The sequence below is a fragment of the Pteropus vampyrus genome, unplaced genomic scaffold, assembly GCF_000151845.1.
Source record: "Pteropus vampyrus isolate Shadow unplaced genomic scaffold, Pvam_2.0 Scaffold144, whole genome shotgun sequence".
Lineage (NCBI taxonomy): Eukaryota > Metazoa > Chordata > Mammalia > Chiroptera > Pteropodidae > Pteropus > Pteropus vampyrus.
In genome coordinates this window covers 713237-727025 of record NW_011888925.1, presented here as the reverse complement: position 1 = coordinate 727025, position 13789 = coordinate 713237, and the positions used below count along the sequence as shown (strand labels likewise).

At 53.1% G+C, this 13789-nt stretch overlaps 1 protein-coding gene across 1 annotated transcript in view; it reads right to left on the bottom strand.

Annotated features, from left to right (window-relative positions):
- FADS2 (fatty acid desaturase 2) overlaps positions 1 to 13789 on the bottom strand; it is a 38484-nt gene that overhangs the window by 15175 nt on the left and 9520 nt on the right. The window contains exons 5-7 of the mRNA XM_011368616.2: positions 10604 to 10729; positions 4643 to 4703; positions 4145 to 4221 (exon numbers count right to left, since the gene is read on the bottom strand). Coding sequence (XP_011366918.1) covers positions 4145 to 4221; positions 4643 to 4703; positions 10604 to 10729 — 264 coding nt within the window. The remainder of the gene's footprint in view (positions 1 to 4144; positions 4222 to 4642; positions 4704 to 10603; positions 10730 to 13789) is intronic.

The following is a 13789-nucleotide window of genomic DNA, read 5'->3' as shown; positions in this document are numbered from 1 at the left end:
CCTGAGCTAGCGTGTTTTCTCTCACTTCTTTGGTAGGCACCTCCCGCGGCCGCCCCTGCTGCTCCATCCTCCATGGCAGCCTCGGCCGCAGGCACTCCCCGTCTCCTCCGCCGCCCGGGTCCCCACGCCTTAGCTGGACCACAGCAGGAGCCTCCCATTGGGTTCCTGCTCGCCCTTTGGTACCCATGGCAACCAGAGCGACCTACTCCGAGTAGCCCACAGAGCTCCGAGGGATCGAGACCCCTCTCTCAGCCACCCCAGGGCCTTCGCACTGACTGTTCCCTCCTCCAGGAATGCTCGTGCAGTAGCCAGACCTGCCTTACTTCTCCCCGGAGCCCAGGCAGGGTAGTGACCAGAGCACAAGCTCCGGGTCACGTCGCCTGCATGAATTCCAACGCCACCACTGGCTCTGGGTAGCTGTAGGTTATTTACTTAGCTGTGCCTCAGTTCCTCCATGTGCAGGATGGAGAAAGAGAACCTCCCACCAAGGTCTACGTGCTCTCAAACGTGTGTTGCAACAATAAGAGACCCCACAGCGTGAGCTCGGACAACTCGAGTCACGCCCCAGCTCCACTTTGCCACTGTAGAGAGATCTTCCTAACGTGCCAACTAGATCATGCCACCGCCATCCTCAAAGCCGTCACTGACCTCCTTCCCTGCCGGGGGATGAAGGATAAAGGGTAAAATCCAGCTTCTGGGTAGGATGCATGGGCCCTTCGCACGCCTGCCCACCGACCTGGCCTGTCTGCAGCCAGTCTCCCGGCCAGGTCATGCTCTAACTCACTGTAGAGTCTGCGTCCAGGCTGTATCTGCCTGGAGGCTCCTTCTCCCCTTATCTGCTCAGCAAACTCATCCTTCCACCCGGCTCTGTTAAGCTCCACAAACATTCAAAGAATGCCTTCTCTGCGTCAGGCACAGAGTCAGAAGCCCTATATCTGGAAGGACAGGCTTATAAAAAGATTCCTTCACTAGCACACGGAACGGGACAAGTAGTTATGAGGGCGACGAAAGCGTGGGGTCTTGATCGACCCTGGGCTTTAGGGAAGGCCGCTAGAAGTTAGTCAAGCAAAGAACAGTAGGAAAGACATTTGTGGAAAGGCATAGTGTGTATGTTAGGGAGCTGATGTTTACATACAGATTATGTGTCCCACATTCTCCAGCCCAGGTCTTCGAAGTGGGGGCGGGAGACCGTGACCAAGTCACATCTGCCAGGGGAGACTGACCTCTGCCTCGTGGGCAGTGCAGAACCACTGAGAGCTTTAAACGACAGAAGACCAGGGTCACATTTGGATCTTCAAACAGCTCTCTACCAGCTGGAGATGTAGAGATAAGGTTATTCTCAGTAGCTCAGGCATGAAACGATGGAGGCCCGAACCAGGACCCCAGCGCCGTTGTGGAGCTGGGATTCCAGAACGATGTGGGAGGCAGAGGCGGTTGCATTTGGGGACTGCTTGGTCATGAGGAATCGAGGCTGGTCCCCAGCGTCCATGCCATCAGCTGAACAGAGAAGGGGGATGGGAGCAGCTGGGAAGGGGAGGGTATGACAGGCCAGCAGTGGGCTCAGGGCAGAATCTTAGGGGTGAGGGAGCAAATAGAACAAGTTTTGTTTCTATTTTTCATCACGTTCATTTTAACGTGTGTGTGTGTGTGTGTGTGTGTGTGTGTGTGTGTGTGTGTGTGTGTGGTGCAGTAGCGAGTACATACATTATTAACGGGGGTGCATGCGTACTGATGTTTTCCTGTGCAGAGTGATACATGATCATGGGCCGCTGGTTTGGGTGGGGGGTGACAGAGATGTAGGGAGACAGGGAGGTGGAGGAGAACCAGCAGAGGGGACTTGAAAGCTGACAGAGAGAAGTTCAGGAGAGGGTAATGGTGTCAGATATGGCAGATCTCCTGGAAGGTGAGGCTTGAGAAGTGTCCCCAGGACGTGGCCACTGGCAACACTGCCAGAGCAGTAAAAACCTCCCTCCTCTATGTTCTTAGAATGTATCAACCCCTCTCCTCCAGGTTAGGGTTTCTTAAGCTCCATGCGGGTAGCGTTTGAGGCTGGATAATTCTTAGTTGTGGGGGGCTGTCCTGTGCACACTAGGACGTTGAGCTGCCTCTCTGGCTAGATGCCCAGTAGATGCCAGTAGCACTCCATTTCCTCCTGCTCCCTACCTAGTTGTGACAAAAATGTCTGCAGATATTGCCAAAAGGCCCACCAGAACTGTCCCTGTTGAGGACCGCTGGCCCAGGTCATAGCAGCACTTGGCACCTAAGCCTGCTGTTGCTGTAAATTAGGAGACCACATGCCTCTAGCCACTTGGTCACGGCCCCTGAGAGGGGTGCTGTGTCCCATCTGCCTGAATCCCCACGCCCAAGTCTGGGACAGTCAGGAGGCCCGGCCCACCCGCCTGCCCAGCCTGAACCCTGTTTCCTGGCAGAGGCAAGGGCAGGGCCACGTGGGCTCCCCACTGCCTTGAGGGCCCTGAAAGGCCCGAGGGGCCCTATCCAATTTCCCTGGCTCTGCCATTGGATCCCTCTCAGGTACAGTCTGCTTCCCTTTCCTGCTGTCCCTACTTAATCACTTTGTTCCTTAGGGAACACACACAGTCAAAAGGATTAAATATTCCTGTCGCGAGTCATCTGCCAGAAGAGCAGGTTAAAATATCCCCAGCCGCATCACCGGACTCAGCCACGACTTGTCAGCCACGACCCGCTCCAGGGCCCAGGTGAGCCCACTGCAAACAGCAGTCACCTTAGGAGCCAGAGATCTGGGTTTGAGTCCCTACCACAGAACTGCTCCAGAAACTCCGCCCCTCCAGGGCATACCTGCCTGTTCGCGAAACAGGGTTAAATGACTTATGTTCCTGGAACGAGATTTCAGTGCTGACAAAATGCTCGCCGGGGGCAGGGGAGCATGTCCTAGAAGTGGGTTGTAGAGACAGGTTCTGCAGCGCAGGGCTGGCAGAGGCTTCCAGAGTCGTGCTTCCTCCCCAACCCGCGCTGCCCCTGTGTCTGGTCCTGGCCTCTCAGCAGAGCCCGCAGGCCCGGCTCCTTCGCCCAGACTTTCAAAGACGGGGTATAAGACGAAGCGCTTCGAGGACTTTAAAACGCTATAAGAATACATGGGATTGTTATCGGGGAGAGACGGGTGCCTGAAGTATGGGGAAGCTCTAGAGCCCAAACCACCCCCTTGGTGTCACCTTGGACAAGTCTCAAATTCTCAGCGTCTCAATATCTTCATTTATGAAACTGGATTTAAAAAAAAAAAAAAAAAGGACCAGCAATAACTGCTACATTCGCTGTCCCAGTGAATCCCGCTGTCATAAGCAGGCTCTGCCTATGGTAACAGGACCACGTCCCCTAAAATGCATGTGTTGAAGCCCTAACCCCGAGGACCTCACCACATGACCTCATGTGGAGCCGGGATTGCTACAGCTGTAATTAGTTAAGTCGGGGTCATTAGGGTGGGCCCTAATCCATTAAGACTGGTGTCCTTATAAAAAGGGGAAATTTGGACATAGATACGGACACACACACACACACACACACACACACACACACAGGGAAGACGATGTGGAGACCTTTGGAGAAGATGGTGGCCACCCATAAGCCAAGGAGAGGCCCGGGCCAGACCCCTCTTCACAGCCGCGGCCACGCCTCCGCCTTGGACTGTGAGACAACACAGTTCTGATGTTAAAAAAAACCGCCACTCAGTCAGTCTTGGCGAATTAATACCCTGCTGTCTCAGCCACCACCAGACTGCTCTCCATGTACCAACCAGAGTGCCATGAGACCTAGTTCCTGGGTCTCGGGGGCCACACAGGGACGTGAGAGGGTGATGGCTGGAGCAGAGCCGAGGATGGGCGGGCCGAGTTTGGCTCACATCGCATTGCCTTCAGGAACTTTCTGAGGGGTTTCTGCAAAGGCGGTGGCTCCCAGTGGACCCCCCGCCCCCCGCATGTGTGAAGGGGTCTTTAGAAGAGGAGCATAATTGCCCCCTGGCTCCCGAGCAAGTCCCTTTCTGAGTGACAAGGCAACCACCCCCAGAGGAGATGCCCGGAGCCCCACGGAGGCACACGGCGGGACATCGCAGGCACCTCGCCCAGACACCCTCCTTCCCCGCACCCCAGGCCAGTAGTGCCCCTCGACTCACCGCCCAGTTTTTATAAACAATCATGGTCATGATGATCTGGTACTGGAAGTATATGGGGATGAGCAGCGGGGGCCCAACTGCAGGGGAGAAAATGCAGGAGCTTAGAAGGCATCCTATCCCACCCGGTCCCAGCTGGAAGGTGAGGATGAGCTGGAGCAGGGACACAGAGTGGTGCCCGGCTCTGGAGCTCACCGGCAGAGGCGGCCACAGGCCCTGGTGCCCGCGGGGGGACTGGGAGCAGATAGCAGCCATAGTCCCGCCTCCCCTCACCGCCCCCCACTACCCCCGACTCCCGGGCCAGGGATCATGGTGCAAGTGTTTGACTCTCTGGGCCTCTGTGTCCTGTCAGTATGATGGGCCAGGAGGGGGTCTGCATGGGGTGGCTGCTGTGGCCCCTCCTTTTCTAACACGTTCAGTGTCACTCTCTGATCTGAAAAGGGTGTTGGGTGGGACAGCCGGCTGCTCTAGGGCGAGGTCGCGGGGCGCCCCGGCACTCACTCAGGAAGAAGTACTGGTGCTGGTGGTTGTAGGGCAGGTATTTCAGCTTCTTCTTGCCGTACTGAGGAGAGAGCAGAGACCGTGAGCACAGGCCACCCTCGGGGCCCAGCACCCTGGGCCCTCTCCAACCTGCTATGCAGCCGCCATCCCTCCCTGGTACTCAAGGGGCCTCTGTCCGTCTCCTGTCAATCTGCACTCTGGGCCCCCGAAGGCTGGGCCCCTCTGGCCCTCTGGGCTCCCAGCCACGCCGGCTAACAGTGGCCTACATTTCCTCAGCCCTGGCTGAGTGTGCCAGCCCCATGCTATGTGCAGGCCTCATCTCACGCACTTGTCCTTGAGCCCAGGAGCTGGCACTTCTGAAGCTGAGGCAGGGTCAAGTCACTGCCCAGGGCCACACGAGAAGTGGGCCCAGCTGGGATCTGGACCTAAGAAAGCTGACGCAGAGCTCAGGTGACAGGCGCTAAATAAATGTTTTGGGAGGGAATGCACAAATGAACAATTCACAAGGGGGCACGGGCACCCAGAGGGAGCACCTGGGCTAGTCTCCACCCCTTGGGGAGTGAGAAAAGCTGCCGGGTCACGTTGGGGAGCTCCCTGGAGCCCACAGCGGCTGAAGGTACCCAGGTAAGGGCCTGGGCATTTGTCAACAGTCGCTGGACGAGGAGCATCTACCTCTTTGGAGCCTCCTGCGATTACCACAAGCTCAGGGGAACAGGGTGCCAGTTCCCCTCCCATCAGAGCCTACACCATCAGAGCCACCCATCAGGGCAGCCTGATGCCTGGACACTCTGCGTGAGGAGGGCCAGGCCGGGGCCTGGGTATCCTCACTGTATGAAGCTACTCGGGTCACTTTGAGCGTGAGCCAGTGTGGGAGCCAAGGCCCCACAGGGTTCCTGCAGCCCTTTAAAAAGCTCAGCCCTGTGGGGACCAACCCACCCTGCTCCTTAGAGACCGAGACCGAAAGATGCTGCTTGCAGAGCGGCACCCACTCTTGCTTGCCATGCTGGGGGTGGGGCTGTGCGGGGTGCCCAGGCCAAGGCTGAGGCCTTGCACAGCTCACTAAACTTGTCTGAGCCCCATCTGCAGCAGTGGTTGTTAAGAAGAGCCAATAAGAACATGGGCGTAAATACCAGGCGCTGATCCCGGGACATGACCCCTCAGCCGCCCCTCCTTGCACCTAAGGCCAGAGCCACCTTCCTCCAATGGTGTCCATTCCTGGTTAATGCCAAGAAATCAAAGCAAGGCTGATGGGGAGACCTGCATGGTGTCCAGGCCAGTGCTCCGATTCTCCAGGTGGGAACAGAGGGAAGTCATTGTCAAGATCACAGGAAAGGTCTGCAGACTCCTGAAAGGAGGGGCCCCGGTATCTTGGTATCACGGCATATCCGGATGAAGCATCACCAGAATCAATCCCTTAGCTCTGTGTGGCCTCTTGTGCCTCAGCGGGCATCTCACTCGTCCCCAGAAAGTGTCTATTTGCTGTCATTGAAGCCAGAGTTGAGGGTGGCCTTGCAGGGGTCCCAGCCAGGGAGGCTTCAGAGGCAGCCTGGGACGATTTCCCGGTAGAGGTGGGGAGAGGGGACACACCGGGGGTGCGGCCCAAGTGGCCAGGGTGGGGGGAGGGCAGCTGCCCAGCATTCCAGGGACCATGTGGCCTACAGGCCCGGCCTTTGTGTGCAGGCGTCTCCAGCCCTGGACAGGATCCCTTCCCACCATATCTCTGTCACCCCCGAGGATGACCCTCTCAGGTGGTCAAGCTCTACACACCGAGGCTTCATGAGGGATGGGGGAGGTATTACAGAGTGTACCAAGCTAGGAGGAGGACACTGGGCTTCCTAATTCATCAGAAAGGGGGAGAGATCCAACAGACACATTTCCCTAGCGTGCACCAGGCGATGGCCCTGGGCAGGGCCCCAAAGGACCCAGAAATCTTGGCTTCAAGCCAGAGACAGCCTGGGTTTGGAGGGTGGCACTGCCTTTTCTGGCTATAACCTTGAGCAAGTTATTTCACCTCTCTCGGCCTTAGTCATTCCATCTATTAAGTGGGTCTGTTAATAGCTCCTGCTTCACAGGTAAGTATGGATTGCACAGGCAGTGCTCAGCACAGGGCCAGGCCCCTGGACTCACCCAGTAAGAGTCTGCCTTCCTCCCCACTGGGACTCCCACACCGCCTTTCCTCCAGGAGAGTCCTCACCACATACCGGGAGAAAGCTTGGGCGGCGGGGCCGTCAGAAGGGAGATGCAGGGAGGACAGAGGGTGCTTTCACCCAGGCGAGGTATGGGTGGCTTATTGTGTCCAGACCCCAAGAAGAAGATGGTGGCACACAGGGCTCGCTTTGACGAGTTCCCAAGCTGAGGCTGACAAGAGACACAGGCCAGGGGCAGAGGGAGGGGCAGCACTGCCAGCCCGGTGGCCTAGCTTCCTGGAGGTCCACTGCCCTTTGCCCCGGCCAGGCTGGCTCTCTTGTGCTCAGCCTCTCCACGGACCACAAGGCCAGGCTTAGATTATGGGCTTGGATGCCAGGGACATGTGCAGGGGACTTTCTAGCTTTGGAACAAAATGTCTGAGAAAGGACAAGGAACTTTCTTGTCTGTTTGAGAGTCGGGGAGGGGAGCTGTCACGAGCCCAGCCCCGGCCTCTGGGAACCTGCACACTCACACACACAGAGAATGAGCAACACGATCACGCCAGGCGTGTGCACATCGGGAGGACCCTAGCCTCCTGTCCAGGGGCCAAGGGCAGGGTCATGGTCACCTCCAGGGAGGATTGGTTGCTTGGCCTGTTCACAAAAGGACTGCCAGAAACAAGAAGCCTGGAGGGCCAGACAGGTGGAGGGCAGGGAAAGCGTCCCAGAGGTGCAGGAAAGCAGGATCTCAGCCAGGAAGGCAGAAACACTCAGAGCTTTCCAGAACCCATAAACAGTGCTGCGGGAGTCATGGCCTCCCCATTCCCCTATACCACGTGGCCAAAAAAAAAAAAAAAAAAGGGATGAGCAAAACCAGACCCCTACTGACATCACCGCTATTTCATTCTGTTCTGGACACTCCCATAATGTCATAAACCCTAAACCGAAACTAAGAGTGTGATGCTATTAGAAAGAAAGAGACTAAATTTTCATTATTTTCAAGGATATGATTGCCTACCCAGAAAACTCAAAAGAATCAACTGAAAAATAACTAGAATCGCAAAGAAAGAGAAGCGAACACTAGCTGGACATCAGATAACTAACTAGCCAAATATCAAGAGCTTTCCTGAATACTGGAGAAGCCACAATCAATATGACAAAAATAGAAAATACCTACGATTAAACTAAAAAAGAAACATCCAAGAGACATACAGAGAAAAAAATATAAAACCCTTCTGAGAAATATAAAAAGAGATTTGAGTAAATGAAGAAATATGCCTAATTCCTGGGTAGAAAGGTTGAAGACAGAAAATGTAAATTCTTTCTAGAAGAGGAATGTCAGCCCATGACAAGCTTACGGTGAGTTATTAAGTGCCAAGGATGGACTGGTGTCATGCCCAAGTCATCCAGACAGCGTCCCACGCGAGGACAGACAGACAGCCCAGACGAGGACCTGGGGTTCAAGAGGGCATATGTGAAGGCAGGATATCATTTTAGCCAAATCTCATTTGGCGAAAGTTAAACGTTCAAAAGTGAAACTATAAAACACTGAAAAGAATGGAAAAGAATACGTATGAACTGTCTAAGCATAAAAGAAATGAAAGGATCCCCCCGGGGGCGGGGTGGGGAGGGAATGAATACATCTTGCTACATAAAACGAACAAAAAAACTCTCCCAGAAGTCGGAAAACCAACCAGGAGAGGAGCTTCGCTGCTGAGACCCCCTGCTGTATCTCTGCACGCTGGGCGGCCCTTTGGAGCAGCCTGGCTGGGCTGGCTCATTTAGTTGTTCTTGGAGACCAGAGGCCTGGCCTCCTTGCTCTGGAGGCCAGAGGCTGGGGCTCAAGACCCAAGGCTTGGCTGCCCAGGGCTTGGTGGGAGGCCTTGATATGTGGGCCTGGCATGGGACAAGTACCATGAGACCCACTGTCACCAAAGTCCCTTACAGGGCAGTATAGTTTTGTGGACATCAGGGCACAGCTCCAGAAATCCAGAAGCAAATGGTCCCCCCGCTAACCCCGTGAGTGCGAGAGAGGACTTCAGAGAGCACCGTAGCCCAGGCCGTGGTCTTTCAAACGCCATCGACAACAGGATTACCAGATCCCTAAAACCTCCATCCATTCCCTGCCCAAAGGCAGCATTCCAGAAGTATCTACAGAGAGATGCCAGGAGAGATTTCACTGGCCACCACACAGGGAGGAGAGATGCCTTCTTGCTTGCGTTGTTGGTGACGCTAGATCTTGTTGTTAGGGACACAGAGACTGTCAGGACGGCCAACAGCTCTACGACACGAAGCCTCAGTCAGAAAGGGAAGCCTTAATCTTCACTTCTCAGAAGGCCCCAAGTTAATCAAGTCCACCATCTAGGTACTTCTAGTCAAAGCTGGCAGACTTTCCTAGAAAAACACAGACATGTACTTTGGGAGAGAAAAGATCCCCACCGGGCAAGAGAGATAGGCTCCTGAGTTTTGGCTCATTTTCTCTGAATTGATGACGTCACAGAAAAACCACGTTTCTGCTCGGATATTCTCTTGGGCAGACATGAAACGGGAGAGAAGAGGAACAGGCTCTCTAGTTCCAAGCCTTGGGTGCCAACACTGCTGGGAATATGATGAAATTCGGGACCCTGTCCCCTACGAAGGTCCGCTGAGCCCCTATTCTGCGCCCCACTCTCTGAGGCTAAGATCTGCACGAAAGCAACAAGGACCTTCTCAACTTTGGTTGACAACATCAACAATTTCCCAAAAGCAACGTATAGGTAGATCTTTTGTTGTTGTTGTTAAATTAAACCGTAACAGAGGCTGTCACAAGGAGGCTCCACTTAAAAAAAAAAAAAAAAGTGTTACGTGTAGACAATCTTCAAATAAATCGGGGTGCTCTGATTAGAAGGAAATTAAGAATCAGCAACACCAAATTTTCCCATCTTATCAAATAGCGTGGGTTACGTTATGTATAGAAATACAGCAGAGCACAGGACAGTCCCAGGCAGATGCCAGTGGACTTGAATTCACAGAAGGAGGTCCACGTTTGGTGAGGTGGCAAGTTGCAGAATAGAATATCTATGTTTTCATTTTTGTTTTTGAAAAACAGATATACGCACACATTGAAAATATACAGCGTGTTGTCAACAGCTGTCACCCTCAAGGACATGACATTTGGGGCAAAGAGGGGATGGTGGAGATAATAGGAGACTCATTTTAAAGTTCTGGATGATTCTGTGCCATTTAAATGCTTATGGACGAGGTGGCCGAGTGGTTAAGGTGATGGACTGCTCAATGCTTATAATAGGTATGTTGTATATTTATAATAAAAAATGTGTACTGAGATTAAAATAAGGCGGTATGGCAGAGTAGAAAGAAATGGCTACCTGTCAGTTCTGGGGCCTCCCCATCCTAGAATGGCCACCAACTATGTGACTTTGAACACATCCCCTCCTCCTGCTGACTCCAGCTTTGTCATCGACTGGTGAAGCAGGTTGGCCTAGACCATGCCAAGGTCCCTTCCAGCATCAAAGACTGTGACTTTCCAAATAAGCTTTCCTTGAGCCTTGGCCTTTGGGGACCAAGCTTGAGTCCTGGAATTTGTGCCTTCCTGCCAACTGGAAGCAGATTCCCTTCTCCCTTGGGAAGAAACAAGCCAGGACATGCTTTTCCCCGGCCGGTGGAAGTGGTAGACGGGAAGGAGCCATCTAAACGCTACAAGGAGCTGCATCTATTATTTACATGTCAGGCCATTCCACAGAAATTCCAGCTTCAACGATTCACCTTACAGGATTCTTCCCCTGCTCCCCACTCAGGCCAAACACCTCCCACGTTAATACCTCCCCTTTCGTTGTACCTCAATGGGCTGCCATTCGCCCAGGACTAACACGTGCAGCATATTCACATCTGGGTCCTTATGGAAGATGTTGGGCTTGGCGTGATGCTGAAAATGGCGATGGTTCCACCAGTTTGAGGAAGCGCCCTGGAGGGGAAGAATCGCGGGTGAGCAGCCTGGTTTGCGGGGGGCTCGAGCGCACCTGCGACAGGCCCTGCTCGACACCAGTTCCCAGCACCTCCAGCACACGAGCTCTTGAAAGAATGCAGTTCCACCTTCCGAGCTGGAGGCAAGTCCTCCATCCCTCCAGGCCCGCTTCCTTAGTCGTGAGATGGTGATGGAGGGGGAGGGGTGCCAGTGATGGAGAGCGCGTCAGCAGGTGTGAGGTGGCCTCTGCACTCCGCCAACACCAGGTGTGAGCTTCCCCGCCCTCATCTTCTGCATATTTCCTGTGTACCCAAGGGGAATGAAAACATGGCCACACAAAAAGTTGTACACGAATGTTCCCAGCAGCATTATTCGAAACAACCAAAAAGTGGAAACAACCAAAATATCCATCGGCTGATAAATGAATAAGTGAAATGTGGTCGATCCATACAATGGAACGCTGTTTGGCCAGGCCTTAAAAAGGAATGAAGTACTGACACGTGCTACGGCATGGACGGACCATGAGAATCTCATGCTAAATGCAAGAAGCCAGTCCCAAAGTATCACATATCATATGGTTCTATTTATATGGAATGTGCCGACTAGGGAAATCTAGACAAATTCGTGGCTGCCTGGGAGGGATGAGACGGTCGACAGGTGATGGCTAAGAGGTATGAGTTTTCTTTTGGGGTGATGAAGATGCCCCTGAGTTGATTGTGATTATATTATGGTTGCATAAATCTGAACATAAGTTATTGGTTTATACACTTTAAATGGGCAAATCGTATAGTATGTGAATTACATCTCAATAAAGCCTTTTTAAACAAACTAAGGCCCACAGGGTAGTCTGCCAAGAGATAGCCGACCGAGTAGCCAGACACTCCAGGCACTAATGTGTAAGAACTGAGTCACGTGACGCCTGGAAGGCCGTAGGGAGGACCGAATCAACAACCACTAATGCAAACAGGTAAGAGCTCCCTCGTTCCAACCTGTAGATAAGAAGTGTTACATGAGTATTTCCAGGTCACAAATTTCTGTCTCGCCAGCTCGAGCTCTTGACACAGTCTGAGGGCATGGCCCTCCACAAAGGTGCCCTGTGATGCATAGAAAGAAACAGGACTCTCTGCCCCTTCGGAATCAAGACTTCACCGTGAACTGTTGCTAGATCGACCAAGGCTTTGGCCCAGGGTCTGGACATCTACAAAAAGGCCTAACTGCTAAAATATATTTTACTTGGAAGATACTTTTGGCACAAACACGTTCTCTGGACACCAAGAGTCACAGGCGGGAACAGCTATGAGCCGCTGTGGACTTCGTGGTGACCTCAGGTCCAGGAAGCAGGCGGGCCTCCAAGCCCATCAGAGCAAATCAAACTGTCAACGAGTGAGAGTTGAGAGGGCTGAGGAATCAGATGACACATAAGCTTTTCTAGCCTCAGGTTCCAACGTGGCTAGCACAGTCCTGACCTTTATTTAAAATGTTGCTATTTTGTTCATGGTGGATTTTTTCCGCCTTAATTTTGCTTTTCCAAAAAAGACATCTTATTAAAATTTCATTGATCTCGTTGCTGAGTCTTTTTGGTGCTGCCTCACCCTCTTGCCAGCCACAGGTGCAGAGTTGAGACAGCGCCAGGCCTCTCGGCTTGCATTTTATCCTAAGTGCAAGGCCGAACAATTAAAGGGGTTTTAAGCAGAGGTCTTACTGCTCAGAACTGCCTTCGTACAAGATCACCCTCTGGAAGAAATGTCCACCAGAAGTGACAACCTCTGGAAGAAATGTCCACCAGAAGGAAAGGGTAAGTAGGGATGTGGAGGGGTCACACATGGAATCCTACAGCAATGCCAGCTGATGATAAGACACCGCTGCTGACACCTTGTTTGTTCACTGTCCTCAGCAGCTTGTGCTAGAACATCTGAGTTGACAGGGAACTTGGGGACCTCCCTGAAGCCAGCCCCTTTTTTTCTCCCAGCAAAAGGACCAGAAGAACAGATGGACCTATAAGATTAGTTTGTAGCTGTTGGCCAGAGTACCAGGATGATTTCAGGCAATCTGTGATCACTCTCGCTCTGGGGCACCCCTGGGTGAGCTGCATGGCCGTGTCACTGACCTAGACATGGCACGAAGCACACAGCTAGCAGGGAGCTGGCAAGCCATGAGTGGAAACCATGTCCCTGACTTCCTCTCGTCTCTGAGCCCAAGTACCCTGTCTTCCCATCATTCCAGAATTCCAATTTCATAAGCTGGAGTTCTACACGGAGGCCACTCCTGTGTCCTGGCCTTGTCTTCCAGTTGACACAAGAGCTGTGCTCCAGCACCCTTCAAGGACCGAGGGATATCAGGCAGGAGAGGCCCTCCCGGCTCTCGCCCAGAGTCTGGAAATAGGACACAGCCCATCTTTGTCAAGTGCGTGGGGATAACATGGGTTGGGAATGAAATGTTACTTTCTAGTACTGAGGAGGGTTTTATCCAGCGGAAGAGCGTGTACAATGAAACAAAGCACACCCTCTCCCTTCACCCCTGAAATTCTGGAAGGAAACCAGGTTCTCAGACTGCCTCAGGCTCAGGGCCAGGCCAACTGGTTGCTTTGGAGCTGGTGACTAGTTCCATGGTTGTTCACCCCCCAACCAGATATGGAGCCTTCAAGCTAAGGGCACGATGCGCCTGGGTCACAGGAGGATAAGTTAGCCCAGACAGGTAGCTCTTCAGAAGCCAGAGTGGGGAGGGTGGAAGTCCTTAGGGTTCAGCCTTTTTCAGGAAGCAGCTGGGTGCTGGTGGGAAAGGACTTGGGCAGAGGACCATCTGTTTCAGAGAGAGCGTCGGCAAGGACTTATTTCCAAAACCAAGGAGATAATGACTGTCGTCAGATCAGCACAAGGTCACTAGACAGTCCAGCTTGTGTTTTACAAACTCGCCGAGCTGTAATGCTTCTGTGGGCTGGCCTCATCATCTGGAGGATGGTGAGAAGCACTGCTTTACCTTCTGAGTTTTAAACAACGCTTGTGCTTTGGCACAGCTGATCACTATTATACTGTGTGATGTCCCTTATCTAAAGACTTCTAT